At 42.8% G+C, this 13,977-nt stretch overlaps 1 protein-coding gene across 1 annotated transcript in view; it reads right to left on the bottom strand.

Annotated features, from left to right (window-relative positions):
- TEX11 (testis expressed 11) overlaps positions 1-4,192 on the bottom strand; it is a 132,833-nt gene extending 128,641 nt beyond the window's left edge. The window contains exon 1 of the mRNA XM_036271112.1: positions 4,156-4,192. Within this exon, the coding sequence (XP_036127005.1) occupies positions 4,156-4,192 (37 nt within the window). The remainder of the gene's footprint in view (positions 1-4,155) is intronic.
- Positions 4,193-13,977: the final 9,785 nt, after the last annotated feature.

Here is a 13,977-nt window from a genome sequence, read left to right as displayed (position 1 = left end):
AAATGTGAACTATCTCATTAATAACTTTTATACTGATTACCTGTTGAAATTATATTTTGGATATACTGAGCTAAATAATTTATATTGTTAAAATTTATGTCATCTGATTAACCTTTTTTTTTCTTATTGATTTTAGAGAGAAGGGAGGGGGGGAGACAGAAACATCATTGAGAGAGAACATCGATTGGCTGCCTCCTGCACACCCCCACTGGGGATCGAGCCCACAACCCAGGCATGTGCCCTGACTGAGAATCAAATCGGTGACCTCTTGGTGCGTGGGTTGATGCTCAACTGCTAGGCCACACCAGCTGGGCTGATTAGCCTTTTTTTTTTTTTTTTTAATCCTCACCCAAGGACATTCTTCCATTTTTTGTTCAGATAGAGTGGGAGGGAAAGAGAGGAAGAGAGAGAAAGAAACATTAACGCGAAAGGGACACATCGAGTGACCGCCTCCCACACAACCCAACCAGGGCCAGGGACTGCAACTAAGGTACGTGCCCTTAGTGGGAACCAAAGCCAGGTCTCTCTGGACCGCAGGCCAATGCTCTAACTGCTGAGCCAAACTGGCCAGGGCTGATTAGCCTTTTTCAATGTGGCTACTAGAAAATATAAATTTGTTTCCACTATGTTTCAACTGGACAGCACTGCCCTAGAGCCTCACCCACCAGGGCTTAAGAAATAAAATCAATTTAGTGGGTTATAACCACCATTTTTAAAATAAAAAAGCATTGAATAGAAAACATTGTAGTGCACTGCTGCATGTAATAAGGATAAATACAGTGCATTTCCTTGCCATGGGTGGTGGTCAAAAATGTTTGAAAGTGTCCAGCCAGTGTGGCTCAGTGCTTGAGCACTGACCCATGAACCAAGAGGTTGCTGATTCAATTTCAGTCAGGGTACATGCCCGGGTTGTGGGCCTGGTGCCCAGTGGGGGGCATGCAGGAGGCAGCCAGTCGATGTTCTCTCTCACCGATATCTCTCTCCCTCTTCCTCCCTCTCTGAAAATCAATAAAGAAAAAGAAAAATATAAATAAAGAATAAAAATGTTTGAAAGCTCCCACTAAACTTTCTAAAGAGCAACTATTTGAAACACTCATATATATAATAAGAGAGACTGAATAAATAAATTGTAGTACACTTATATTCAATCTCATGGTACTAATCAGCAGTGGAAATAAATGAACTAGAGCTAAAATATCTATATGGGGTCTTGGCCGGTTTGGCTCAGCAGTTACAGCGTCGGCCTGCGTTCCAGAGAGACCCGGGCTCGGTTCCCACTAAGGGCACGTGCCTCGGTTGCAGTTTGTCCCCGGCCCTGGTTGGTCGCACGGGTGGCAGCTACTCGATGTGTCCCTTTCACGTCGATGTTTCTCTCTCTCTCTCTTCCTCCCCCTCACCACTGTCTGAACAAAAAATGGGAAAATGTCCTCGGGTGAGCATAAAAAGAAAAAAGAATTCCCATTGACAATGAGGTGTGACCTCACACCTGCCAGAATAGCTACCATCAATAAATCAACAAACAGCCCTGGCCGGTTTGGCTCAGTGGTTAGAGAGTTGGCCTGCGGACCAGAGAGCCCCAGGTTCAGTTCCCACTAAGGGCACATACCTCGGTGGCAGTTTGTCCCCAGCCCTGGTTGGGGCCCTGTGGGTGGCAACCAGTCAATGTGTCTCTCACATCAATGTTTCTCTCTCTCTTCCTGCCTCTCTCCCTCCTGCTCTATCTGAAGATAGTGCAAAAATGTCCTCAGATGAGGATAAAAAATAAATAAATCAACAAACAGTATGTGCTGGTGAGGATGTGGAGAAAAGGGAACCCTAGTGCACTGCTGGTGAGAATGAAGCCTGGTATAGCCACTGTGGAAAACAGTGTGGAGTTTCCTCAAAAACTTAAAAATGGAACTGCAATTTGACCCAGTGATCCTACTTTTACGAATATATCCTAAGAACCCAAAACACCAATCAGAAAGAATATATGAGAATATATGCACCCCTATATTCATAGCAGCGCTATTTACGATAGCTAAGATCTGGAAACAGCCCAAGTGCCCATCAGTAGATGAGTACATAAAAAACCTGTACATCTACATAATGGAATACTATACAGCTGTTAAGAAATGAGATCTCTTACCCTTTGAGACAACATGGAGGGACCTGGCGAATATTACACTAAGCAAAATAAGCCAATTAGAGAAAGAAATACCACATGATCTCACTCATATTTGGAATCTAATGAATAAAATAAACTGATGAACAAATGGAAACATGGATCAGAATGAGGACTCTCAGAGGGAAGGGGGAAGGGAGGTGGGAAGAGATTAACCAAAGGATTTATATACATATATGCATTGTCCACGCACACAGACAATAGGGTGGTGAAGGCCTGCGGCAGGGCAGGAACTGGGTGGAGGGAGGCAGTAAGGGAAAAAAGGGGAGATAGCTGCAATAAAGATTATTAAAAAATAATTCCCATAAATACCCTACATGGATTACCTACTTTCAAAAGAGTAATGACACAATAAATTGCATTTAAAGCTAAACTATACATGATATAATTTATTTTTCACTGATGATTATGGAAAGGCACTTCAAAATTTTGGTGTAATTTTTTTTTTTTTAATCCTCACGGGAGGACATTTTTGCATTTATCTTCATATAGAGCAGAAGGGAGAGCTGTAGGAAGAGAGAGAGACATTGAAGTAAGGAGACACATCGATTGGCTGCCACCCACACGACCCCTACTGGGCCGAGGAGAAACTGCAACCAAGATACGTGCCCATAGTGGTAACCCAACCCGGACTCTCTGGTCCGCAGGCCGGCGCTCTGTCTAACCGTAATTTTTTTTTTTTTTTTTGCATTTTACCTTCAGATAGAGCAGAAGGGAGAGAGGGAAGATGACAGAGAGCAGGAGGGAGAGAGAGAGAGCAGGACGGAGAGAGAGAAGAAAAGAGAAAGATCAGTGATAGACACCGCGTGGCCCCCACCTGCACGACCCCTACTGGGCCGGGGACAAACTGCAACCAAGATACCTGCCCTTAGTGGGAAGTGAACCCGGAACTCTCTGGTCCACGGGCTGACGCTCTAACTGCAATTTTTTTTTTTTTTTTTTTGCATTTTACTTTCAGATAGAGCAGAAGGGAGAGAGGGAAGAAGACAGAGAGCAGGACGGAGAGAGAGAAGAAAAGAGAAAGATCAGTGATAGACACCGCGTGGCCCCCACCCGCACGACCCCTACTGGGCTGGGGACAAACTGCAACCAAGATACCTGCCCTTAGTGGGAACCGAACCCGGGACTCTCTGGTCTGCCTGACGACACTCTAACCGTAATTTTTTTTTTTTTTTTTTTGCATTTTACCTTCAGATAGAGCAGAAGGGAGAGAGGGAAGAAGACAGAGAGCAGGAGGGAGAGAGGGAAGAAGACAGAGAGCAGGAGGGAGAGAGGGAAAAAGAGAGAGAGCAGGACGGAGAGAGAGAAGAAAAGAGAAAGATCAGTGACAGACAGACACCACGTGGCCGCCACCCGCACGACCCCTACTGGGTCGGGGACAAACTGCAACCAAGATACGCGCCCTTAGTGGTACCCGAACTCGGGATTCTCTGATCCACGGGCTGACGCTCTAACTGTAATTTTTTTTTTTTTGCATTTTACTTTCAGATAGAGCAGAGGGAGAGAGGGAAGAAGACAAAGAGCAGGACGGAGAGAGAGAAGAAAAGAAAGATCAATGACAGACAGACACCGCGTGGCCCCCACCCGCACGACCCCTACTGGGCCGGGGACAAACTGCAACCAAGATACGCGCCCTTAGTGGGAACCGAACCAGGACACTCTGAACCACGGGCGCCAAACCAGCCAAGGCCCTATTTTTTAATGTACTTTTAACACGGTAGATTTCTATTTCAAATTAAACCAATGTTATTTTGCATGCCATGAAAACCCTGAGGAAAAAATCCACGAATTGTTCATTATATTTTCTTATACTAGGTTACAAAAAAGTTCCAATGTCTTGAACGTCTACATTGTTCTTCTGGTACATTCGGAGAAAAGTTGGAGCTGTAGATATTCCAAAGAGAACAAATTTGGAAACAAAATAAATGCAGATTTTAGATGAGGAAGCAAACAGTTTGACATTGTCTTTACTACCCTGTAAAACTACATACCTTTAAAATCCATGAAGCGAAAATCATCGTCGTCCATTTTTAATTCTGTGGCTCGGGCCTATGAAATAAGAAAATATTTCAATGTTGTCTCCTTTATATTCCTATTTCTCAGTAAATTTCCATTAGTCAATTTTTTCCAGTTAATTGATATTCAAAGGGAAAAATGTTGAGGAAATTTCCTCAGAAAAAGTAGTTGAGGAGGAGCACGGCTGTCTAGCTACCTGAGCCCAACGTGGAGAAAATGGCCGCCGTTCTCTCTTGAGGTAATCTGGCCTTATAAAGCCAGACGGCAGGGCTCGGGGTTCACTGATTGGTCTGGTTGGTCCTCCTTGTCTCCTTCTAATTGGTTCAAAATTCCCCCCCATATGGAAACCATCCAATCACGCACCGCCCTACCCCTCCCCCCTTCGCAGCCGCAGCCAGCGCCCTCAGTTCCCTGCCCCCTCCCCCCAAAGGTCACCAACCGTCGAGGTCCAACGGAATTTAGGTCCTTCACGTCCAAACTACCATAACTATTACCTCCTGCTTTCAGTGGCCAAGAACCGCTCCCCATTTTTCTCCAAGTCAAAAAACTCTGCCTTCACATTCTTCCTTCTCCTCAGAGTCAACTACAGCAGCTCCGTAGTTGAAAAGAATTGCCTCAGGGCGACTGTAAAAAGTGTTGACGTAATGGCCACATTTTCTTGCTAGTTATAAAGTACCCGGCTACCGTGACCCTCCTGTACACTTCCCACCGACCAAATCACTCACCGCGGCCCGCGCAGCCACCGCCACCGACTCCTCGCCTCCAACTCTGTTCACGACGTTCACCAAAATGGCCGTTCCACAAGATGTCTCCAGCTCACGTAGGTCGGCGCTTGCGAAGTCCCACCCCCCGCAGTGATGTCAATCAAGGGCCAGGCGCCCTCTAGTTGAGTCCTGGAGATGCTGTGCAGGGGGCCAGGGAGAGAATCGCTGAGAGTGAGGAGTTATGGCGCTTACTGCAATTATTGAGGAAAGATTGCAGGTGGCCAGAGTAATAGGAAAGAGAAGAGCAGACCTCCAAAAGAAAGAGAAGGGAAGGGAAGGAAAGATGGAGGGAGGGAGTGAGGGAGTTGAAGTAAACAATGTTGCCTGTTGGTTATGCAGGAGTGGCCAAGTTCAGAAATATCAGAAGTCAAGGAGACAGAAAAAAACAACAACCCTGCAATTCCAAGACTGTTTCTGCTGCCCTGCCCTTGTCAAATCTCAAGGAAACGAATGATTCTCTGACAGGCTCACAGTAAGGGCAGGAGTCTCACCCATCTCCAAACAAATGGTTTTAGGGATGGGAGTGGAATATCTAAGCAAACCTGTTTGATTGCAGCTAAATCTGTGGGTGATGCTTGCAGCCAAGGAATTGGCTTTCACTGAAATCTCCATTCGGAGACAGCAGTGTTAAGGCACAATGCCTCCAGGTTTGGACAACAACCCAAAATGAAAACATTAACAAGCCTCCCACTTCCTCCCTCACATACCCCTCTGTTAAGCCTTGTGCACCTCAGTGAAGACATATGTGAAGCTGGCTAATAGGATGAGGAGAGATTGTAACTTCAATTCTGGAAACTAACAGAGTTCCCTCCTGACCCTGAGAGTCTCAGAGTCAGTCACTGTCATGGAAAAGATGGAGTTTCTAAACAGAACCGCTTTTCCCTCTTCAAAAATTTCTGCACCTAGATCACATAGTACAATGAAGAAAAAAGGGAAAACAGAGAAAGCATTGCTATTAACTCCTCTTCTTTTGCCTCCTGCAATTTGGTATTCATTTCACAATGTTAGATTGCTAAATTAGGGGAAGAAGTCTGGTGGAAAGGGGCAAGCGTATATCCCATAGTTGACTGATTCCTCATGCACCATGTACTACTATGTGTGTGATATGATGCTAGCTACTTAGAGTCTCAGCACCTCAATTTCCTCATCTGAAAAATGTGAATAAAAGTAGCTCTAGGTGCCTGGCCAGTGTGGCTCTGTGGTTGAACGTCGACGCATGCACCAAGAGGTTGTCGTTTGGATTCCCGGTCAGGGCACATGCCCAGGTTGTGGGCCCCATCCCCAGTGGGGGACATGCAGGAGGCAGCCAATCAATGTTCTCTCTGATCCATATTTCTATCTATCTCTTCCTCTCTCTCTAAAATCAATAAAGAAAAAAAAAATTTTAAGTAGTTCTAGGCATCCGGAATAATGCACATAAAGCATCTAGAAAAGTGGCTGACATACAGTAGATACTTTAAAAATGTTAGTTCTCATTATCATTTCCTAGTTGGCAAACTCAGCAACCCCAAATTCCATCATCCACCCAGGCCCCTGGCTCTACCATAACTTCTTTGTTCATGGATGAACAGATGAAAGAACGGGGCAATAATCAGACCTCAGCTCTCAAGCCTAGAGTGGTCCTTTCACAAGGATCTTAGAGCTCTTAGTGATCAACAATGTATGTAGTACAATGGAGGTTATATTATCTAATATTATATAAGGCAGACAAGAATCAAGGGACTCTACTGGTTAATACCGATTGTAAATATGACTCCCAGGTCAGGGTTACTGAGCGGACACCACTACATTGAAAAGGCCAGTGAGTAAAGGCAAATATGGAGAAATATGCAGCAAGAACCCTAATGTTGCATGGGTATCTCCAATGTTTTTGGGGTTTTTTTGTGTGTGTTTTTTTTAATCTAGATAGCCTCCCTAGATGTTACAAGTAACTGAGAATTAAAAAGACAGAAAAAAAGTAAAAGAGGAGGGATGATGAAAGGCGACAATAAAAGAAGCAGGTGCACATCAAGGAGGATATGCAAGAATGACTAGAACAATACCATTAAGTGGCATTCAACATGCTGGAGAATATTTTCTCTCACCTTAGCATAAACGACAAATTTCCTACCCTTTAACAAACTGATGCAGAAGTGGTGAAATATATAGTACATAAGGCAGGTGAACAGCTTGGACTCTAATGAGAGCTCACTAAGACTCTCATTAATAGAATGGATTAAAAGAGAGTAAGCAACTAAGAATGCAAATTAGTTAATAAGATAGCATTACACCTTGTTAAAAGAAGAAAAACACTTTCAGAATAAATATGCAATTATAATCAGGAAAGTTCTAAAAACTAAAGTAATAATGGAGTAAGGGAGAGGGTCTTGTTCTACCAAATATTAAAACTACCATAAGTAGGCCAGCAGTGTGGCTCAGTGGATTGGGCATCGTCCCGTGGACTGAGGGGGTCCCAGGGCACAAGCAGATCAGGGCACCTGCGGGGTTGTGGGATCAATCGTCAGTAGGGGGCATGTGGCAGGCAGCCAGTCAATGTTTCTATCTCACATAGACGTTTCTATCTCTCTCTCCCATTCTCTCTCTCTAAAAAATCAATAAAAACATATTTTTAAAGTATTTTAATAAATAAATAAAACTACCATAAATAAAATTGCATGGTAATAGTGCAGAAAAATGGAACAAAATAGAGTCCAGAAAGAGACTCAAATATATGTAGAAATGATTCAAATTAGTGGGGAAAGGAGTTATTCCAGAAAAATATTGAAACTAGACAAACATTTTAAGAAATAAAACTAGCCCTGGCCAGTTTGGCTCAGCGGTTGAGCGTTGGCCTGCGGACCAGAGAGTCCCGGGTTCCGTTCCCGCTAGGAGCACGTACCACAGAAAAAGAAAGAAAGAAAGAAAACTAGATCACTGCCTCACTTTATGTACCAAAATAATCAAAGATTAAATTGAGTCATAAGGTTTCTAAAAGAAAAGTGGGTGAATATTTTATAAACACAATAGCAAGATCTAAACAGGATCTGAAAGCCAGAATCAAAAAGGAAAAATAATGATGTTTTACAACATAAAAATTAACATCTTCTGAATAGTACTATAAGCAAGGTTGAAAGACAAACCACAGACTAGAAAAAGATCTTTTCTATGTATGTAATGGATAAAGAGTTAACATGCCTAATGTAAAAAGAGCTCTTAAAATTTAAAGAAAAAGACAAATGCTCTAGCAAATAATTCTGCAAAGGACATGATCGAACAATTTACACAGGAAGAATATAAATAGCTAATAAACACATGAAAAGATATTCAACCTAACCAGTTCGCAAAGAGATGCAAATTGCATCAGGGTAAATGTTTTTTCATTTATCAGATTGGCAAAGGTTAAAAGATTAACAAAACCTCAAATTGGCAAGATCCACAAAGCAGGCACTATTGTGTACTGTTGGTAGGAGGAGACATTATTGCAACTTTTCTGGGGGGCAATTTGGCATTATACGTCAAAAGCTTAAGTGCGTGTACCCTGTTGCCCAACAATTTTTTTTCTAGGAACTTTCCTAAAGAAGAAATTGGGACCCTGGCCGGTTTGGCTCAGCGGTTAGAGCGTCAGCCTGCGGTCCAGAGAGACCTGGGTTCGGTTCCCGCTAAGGGCACGTACCTCGGTTGCAGTTTGTCCCCAGCCCTGGTCGGTCGTGCGGGTGGCAGCCACTCGATGTGTTCCTTTCACATAGATGTTTTTCTCTCTCTCTCTGTTCCTCTCTCTCCCTCCCACTCTACCTGAACAAAAAATGGAAAAATGTCCTCGGGTGAGGATAAAAAAAAAAAAAAAAGAAATTGGGAAAATTTGCAAAAACAGATTAACAGAAACAGTCACTGAAGCACTATAAACCACTTAAATGTTCACCTAGTTAAATATAGACTAGTTATACAATTAAGATACATTAATAACATTTAGTGGAATATTTATGCAGCCTTTAAAAACATTGCTGTGAAAACAATCTAAAGCTATAAAACTAGGGAAATGCCTATATTCTACCAATGAGTTTTAAAAAGAGAAAAATTGATAAAAAGAGGTAATTATATAGATTTGAATGATTAAAAAAAAACTCTTTACACCCTACTGGAGTGGCTTAGTGGTTGAGCATGGGCCCATGCACCAAGAGGATGCAGGTTTGATTCCCGGTCTGGGCACATGCCCAGGTTGTGGGCCCGATCCCCAATCCCCAGTGGGCCTGATCCCCAGTGCAGGAGGCAGCCAATTGATGTTCTCTCTCATCCATGTTTCTATCTCTCCCTCTCCTTCTTCCTTCGTCTCTCTCTAAAATCAATAAAGAAAAAACAATATTTACAAAAAATACCTCTTTAGAATGGTTTCCACCTAGGCACGAATGGGGAGTGACGAATGGGAAGTGACGTAAGTGGCTACAAGGACCAACTAATCCCACCAATATGTAAATTGTAGAAGAAAAGAAAGAAAAAGAAAAAGAAGGCATACAGTTGTGTTCAATTGTACGCATATTTGAACAAAAATGTTTGGAAATTTATTTACTAAAATGTCAACCATTTTTATCTTTGAATAGTGGGATTTGGGAGAATCTCTACTTTTTTCTTTTCCTTTTCAGTTTTTCAATTTCCTACAAGGAATATATTTTTTATCATTGGCGGGGGGGGGGGCTATTTTTATTATTTAAAAATCTGCAGGAAAATTATGGGTTTTTTATCTGATGGGCATGTGTTTTCACAATAAAGTATAAGGCAAGTCAACAGCAGAGAGTAGGAGGGAGAGATCTAAAGAATGTGAATAAGGTAAGAAATAGTTGTTTCAGAGAGCAGAGGAATCCAAGAAAAAAGGAATCCAGGCAGTGTAGAGGGCCTAATGGAGGTTGATGGTCCATAACCTGCTCCGCTGTGGTTGCCTCCACCAATCCTGAGCTACACAGGTGAACATATGGAGAGATGAGAATTCCTAGAGGTGGGGTTGGGACAGTACTCTGGAGTCTCGCCTAGAGAGGTGAGGGTACAGTAAACCTTGATTTTTCAGACCTTCATTTCACAGACTTCAGTTTGAACAGACAACATTTCCAATCCGTATGTCATATGTGAAAATTAACACCCTGGGTCAAATGGCAGTTCCATTTTTAATTTATTGAGGTAACACCATAGTGTTTTCCATAGTGGCTGCACCAGTCTGCATTCCCACCAGCAGTGACATGGAGGGACCTGGAAAGTATTATCCTAAGCGAAACAAGCCAAGCAGAGAAAGACAAATACCACCTGATGTGACTTATTTGTGGAATATAATGAGCATAACAGTCTAAGGAATAGGGTAGTCCCAGAGACGTGGAAGTACTGACAACCCTCAGAAGAGGGGGTGGGGGGGAGGGAAGAGATAAACCACAGAACTTATATGCATGTACGCATAACCAATGGACACAGACAACAAAGCCAGGGATGGGGTGGGGGGGATGGGGAGGAGGGTGTCAATGGGGGAAAAAAAAAGGAGAAACATCTGTAACAAAAATAAATTAATATGCCCTGGCCGGTTTGGCTCAGCGGTTGGAGCATCAACCTGCGGATCTGAGAGTCCCGGGTTCGGTTCCCACTAGGGCCACATACCAAAAATGAATGAATGAATTAATTAATTAATTAAAGATAGGGACCCTTTTGAAAACATAACTATAACAAAAAAAATAATAATAATAAATTAACACTCTGTTCACTTTTAAATGCTTTTAACCAGATTTGCTTATAATTAAATTAACAGGTTTTTTTTTAATTATTAATTCACTGTTATTTTTAACACATTTTATCGAATAGACCATATGTTGGAAAAGCCTGTAGTAATTTTGCCAACATATATAAATATTGCATATCTACAAATAAGGTCTACATACTGAAATCCAGCGCTTATAAACAGTATCGGGGAATGATTAGTACGTGGTCACACTACATGGGGCGCGATAATTGGTCTGCTGTTGCCTGGCCTGACTTTGGCCAGCAGTTGGAACACCTGCCAGCCATGGTCCCCCGGGCGCTGAGCCAGGCCCGCCGCCTGCATCTGTTTCCTCGCAGCGACTGGTGCATGCCCACACTTACTAGACCTAGTCAGTATACATTTCAAATTACTGCAATACATACAGAAAACTTTTCTGTGAAAGTAAACTTTTCATACATAATTTTAATTACACAAACATGTCTACATAAGTAAAAACAGGTCAACTAACTAATTTGTCAATTTTTTCTTTTTTATCCTCACCCGAGGACATTTTTCCATTTTTTGTTCAGATAGAGTGGGAGGTAGAGAGAGAGAGAGAAACGTCGACGTGAAAAGGACACATCTAGTGGTTGCCACCCACACGACCCAACCAAGGCAGGGGACAAACTGCAACCGAGGTATATACCCTTTAGTGGGAACCGAACCCAGGTCTCTCTGGACCGCAGGCCTACGCTCCAAAGGCTGAGCCAAACTGGCCAGGGCTAATTTGTCAATTTTTTTAACATAGGCTTTCGGAAAACCTACTTTACTATACAACAGATTTTTGGCTTTAATGGACACCCCCTGCACGAATTAGTCTGTTATATCGAGGTTTTGCTGTGTTTGCAAGAGAGGTAATAGTAATACATTCAGGAATTAAGGTGAGAAAGTAAACAAGCAAAGATTGGAGGAAAGTGATAAAAAGAGAAAGTGTAGCCCTGGCCTGTTTGGCTCAGCGGTTAGAGCGTCGGCCTGCAGACCAGAAAGACCCAGGTTCGGTTCCTGCTAAGGGCACGTACCTCGGTTGCAGTTTGTCCCCAGTCCTGGTTGGGGTCGTGTGGGTGGCAGCCACTTGATGTGTCTCTCTCACGTCGATGTTTCTCTCTCTCTCTCCCCCTGTCTCTCCCTCCTGCTCTATCTAAAGATAAATGCAAAAATGTCCTTGGGTGAGGATAAAAAAAAAAAAGAAAGTGTAAGGAAGGGAAGAGTGAAATGGAGGGTTCATGAGGTCAGACCGTTGTGGCAATGGGGTTACCTGAGCAAGTGAGCTTGGGGAAGCATGGGATAGTGTGGACAGAGAACGTGGTGTTTGAATTAGTGATTTTAGACATATACATTCTGGCAAGATCTAGGCTATAACCATGTGACTGGGTAGCTGAGGTGTAATTCACTAAACAAAGCACAGAACCACTCTCTCCTTCACAGATTATGATACTCTCATCCACACAATTCTTGCCTTTCAGTTGCAGGCCCCAGAATTAACAGCCTTCAAGAGTCTGCCTTATTTTTCCACCTCACTCCTTCCAAGTCCTAGGCTCTAGGCAAACTGAATTATAAACTTTCCCATCTTCCTGCCTTTGTGCACAAGTTTCCCTCTTCCGGAAATGCTCTCCCTGCCCCCCCCCCCATTTCTGAAATTACACATTTTACCTATCATTTAGGCCTCAGCTTAGCCTGACCAGTGGGGCTCAGGGGTTGACCATGGATTCATGCACCAAGAGGTCACCAGTTTGATTCCAGGTCATGGCACATGGCACATGGCACATGGCACATGCCTAGGTTGCAAGCTTGATCCCTGGTAGGGGGTGTGCAGCCGATTGATGTTGATGTTTCTCATCGATCTTTCTATCTCTCTCTCCCTCTCCCTTCCTCTCTCTCTAAAACCACCACCACCACCACCAACAACAACAACAATAATAATAATAAAGCCTCAACCTCCATGAAAAACTTCCCAGAACTCCCTCATGGGAATTCTCATAGTACTTCACAGATACCTCTCTTAGGACACATTATCTCCTACTTTGTGTCTTTGTACAATTTTATGTCTGACTCCTTGAGATTAAGATTAGACCATGCCGCCCTGGCCAGTTTGGCTCAGCAGTTAGAGCGTTGGCCTGCAGACCAAGGACTCCTGGTTTGATTCTGGCCAAGGGCACGTACCTCAATTTTGGTTCATCCCCGGCCCCGGTTGAGGCAGTGTGGGTGGTGATCAGTTGATGTGTCTCTCTCACATCAATGTTTCTCTTTGTCTCTCTCTCCCTCCCACTCTGTCTGAAGATAAATGTAAAAATATCCTCGGGTGAGGATTAAAAATTAATAAATAAAAGATTAGACCAGGCCTAAAGCAATTTTCTACATCTTCAAGCACAGTGTCCTACAGATTATTCATTGTGTTAACCGCCTATGTGTTTCCAAAGTGTGATATATAGGATCCTTTTAGTTGGCTCACAGACAAACGGTTTTTAATGGTTGGATATTTCTTTCAATGTGTATTAGGAATATACTTTGTTCTGCATTTATGATACTAAGAAAATGTTTTCTCTTTAAAATAAGTGTCCTTAAGCTAAACAAAAGCAAGGTCTTTTTTAGTAGTACAGGAATTACACAAATAGAGAAGAATTCATGAAGGTTACAATGAGCCTGTCTGAGGTCTGGCAAACACTGCACTGAATGAAAAAAAGAATAGAGGACCAAGTCAGAGAACTACTCCCTCCTTCACAAATGGTTTATTTAAACAGTAGTACCAGGATGTAATCCCTCTATTGACAACCTTCTGTGAGAATATAAACACGAGAATCGCCCATCTTTTAAAAACTATATTATCCCTCAATTTTCTCCAGCTGTTGCCCTGAAATGCTCACCTCAAGTTTGTCCACTTCCTCACCCCTCTACTTCAGCCCACTGCGATGTGGCTTGCACCCCAACTATCTGGCCGAAACTGCTCTTGAAATGATCAATTACTTGGTAACTGACAAAACCAATTAACCCTTTTTGGTCCTGGTTCTTGGGCAGCATTTGACATCCTTGACTGTCTCTTCAGTCATTCCTTCTCCATCTGCCCTGTGTCCTCTACCCCTTAAACATTCCCCAATGTTTTACTCTTATGGTGGTTATAAAAGGAATGTTTGTACCTGGTTAAGAAACTGAAAAAGTACAGAACAGAAACCAAAGGATAACAGTTTGTCTGCTTTTCCAGAAAAAAAAAAAAAATGTGTGAATACATTCTCTTTTGCTCTTTCACAGGAATATTCTGTATCTTGAGATTTGGGGTCCATTTTTTTTAT

This window comes from Molossus molossus, unplaced genomic scaffold (assembly GCF_014108415.1).
Source record: "Molossus molossus isolate mMolMol1 unplaced genomic scaffold, mMolMol1.p scaffold_m16_p_2, whole genome shotgun sequence".
NCBI classification, from domain to species: domain Eukaryota; kingdom Metazoa; phylum Chordata; class Mammalia; order Chiroptera; family Molossidae; genus Molossus; species Molossus molossus.
Note: the sequence above shows the minus strand (reverse complement) of the source record. Positions and strands in the feature narration are given on the sequence as shown.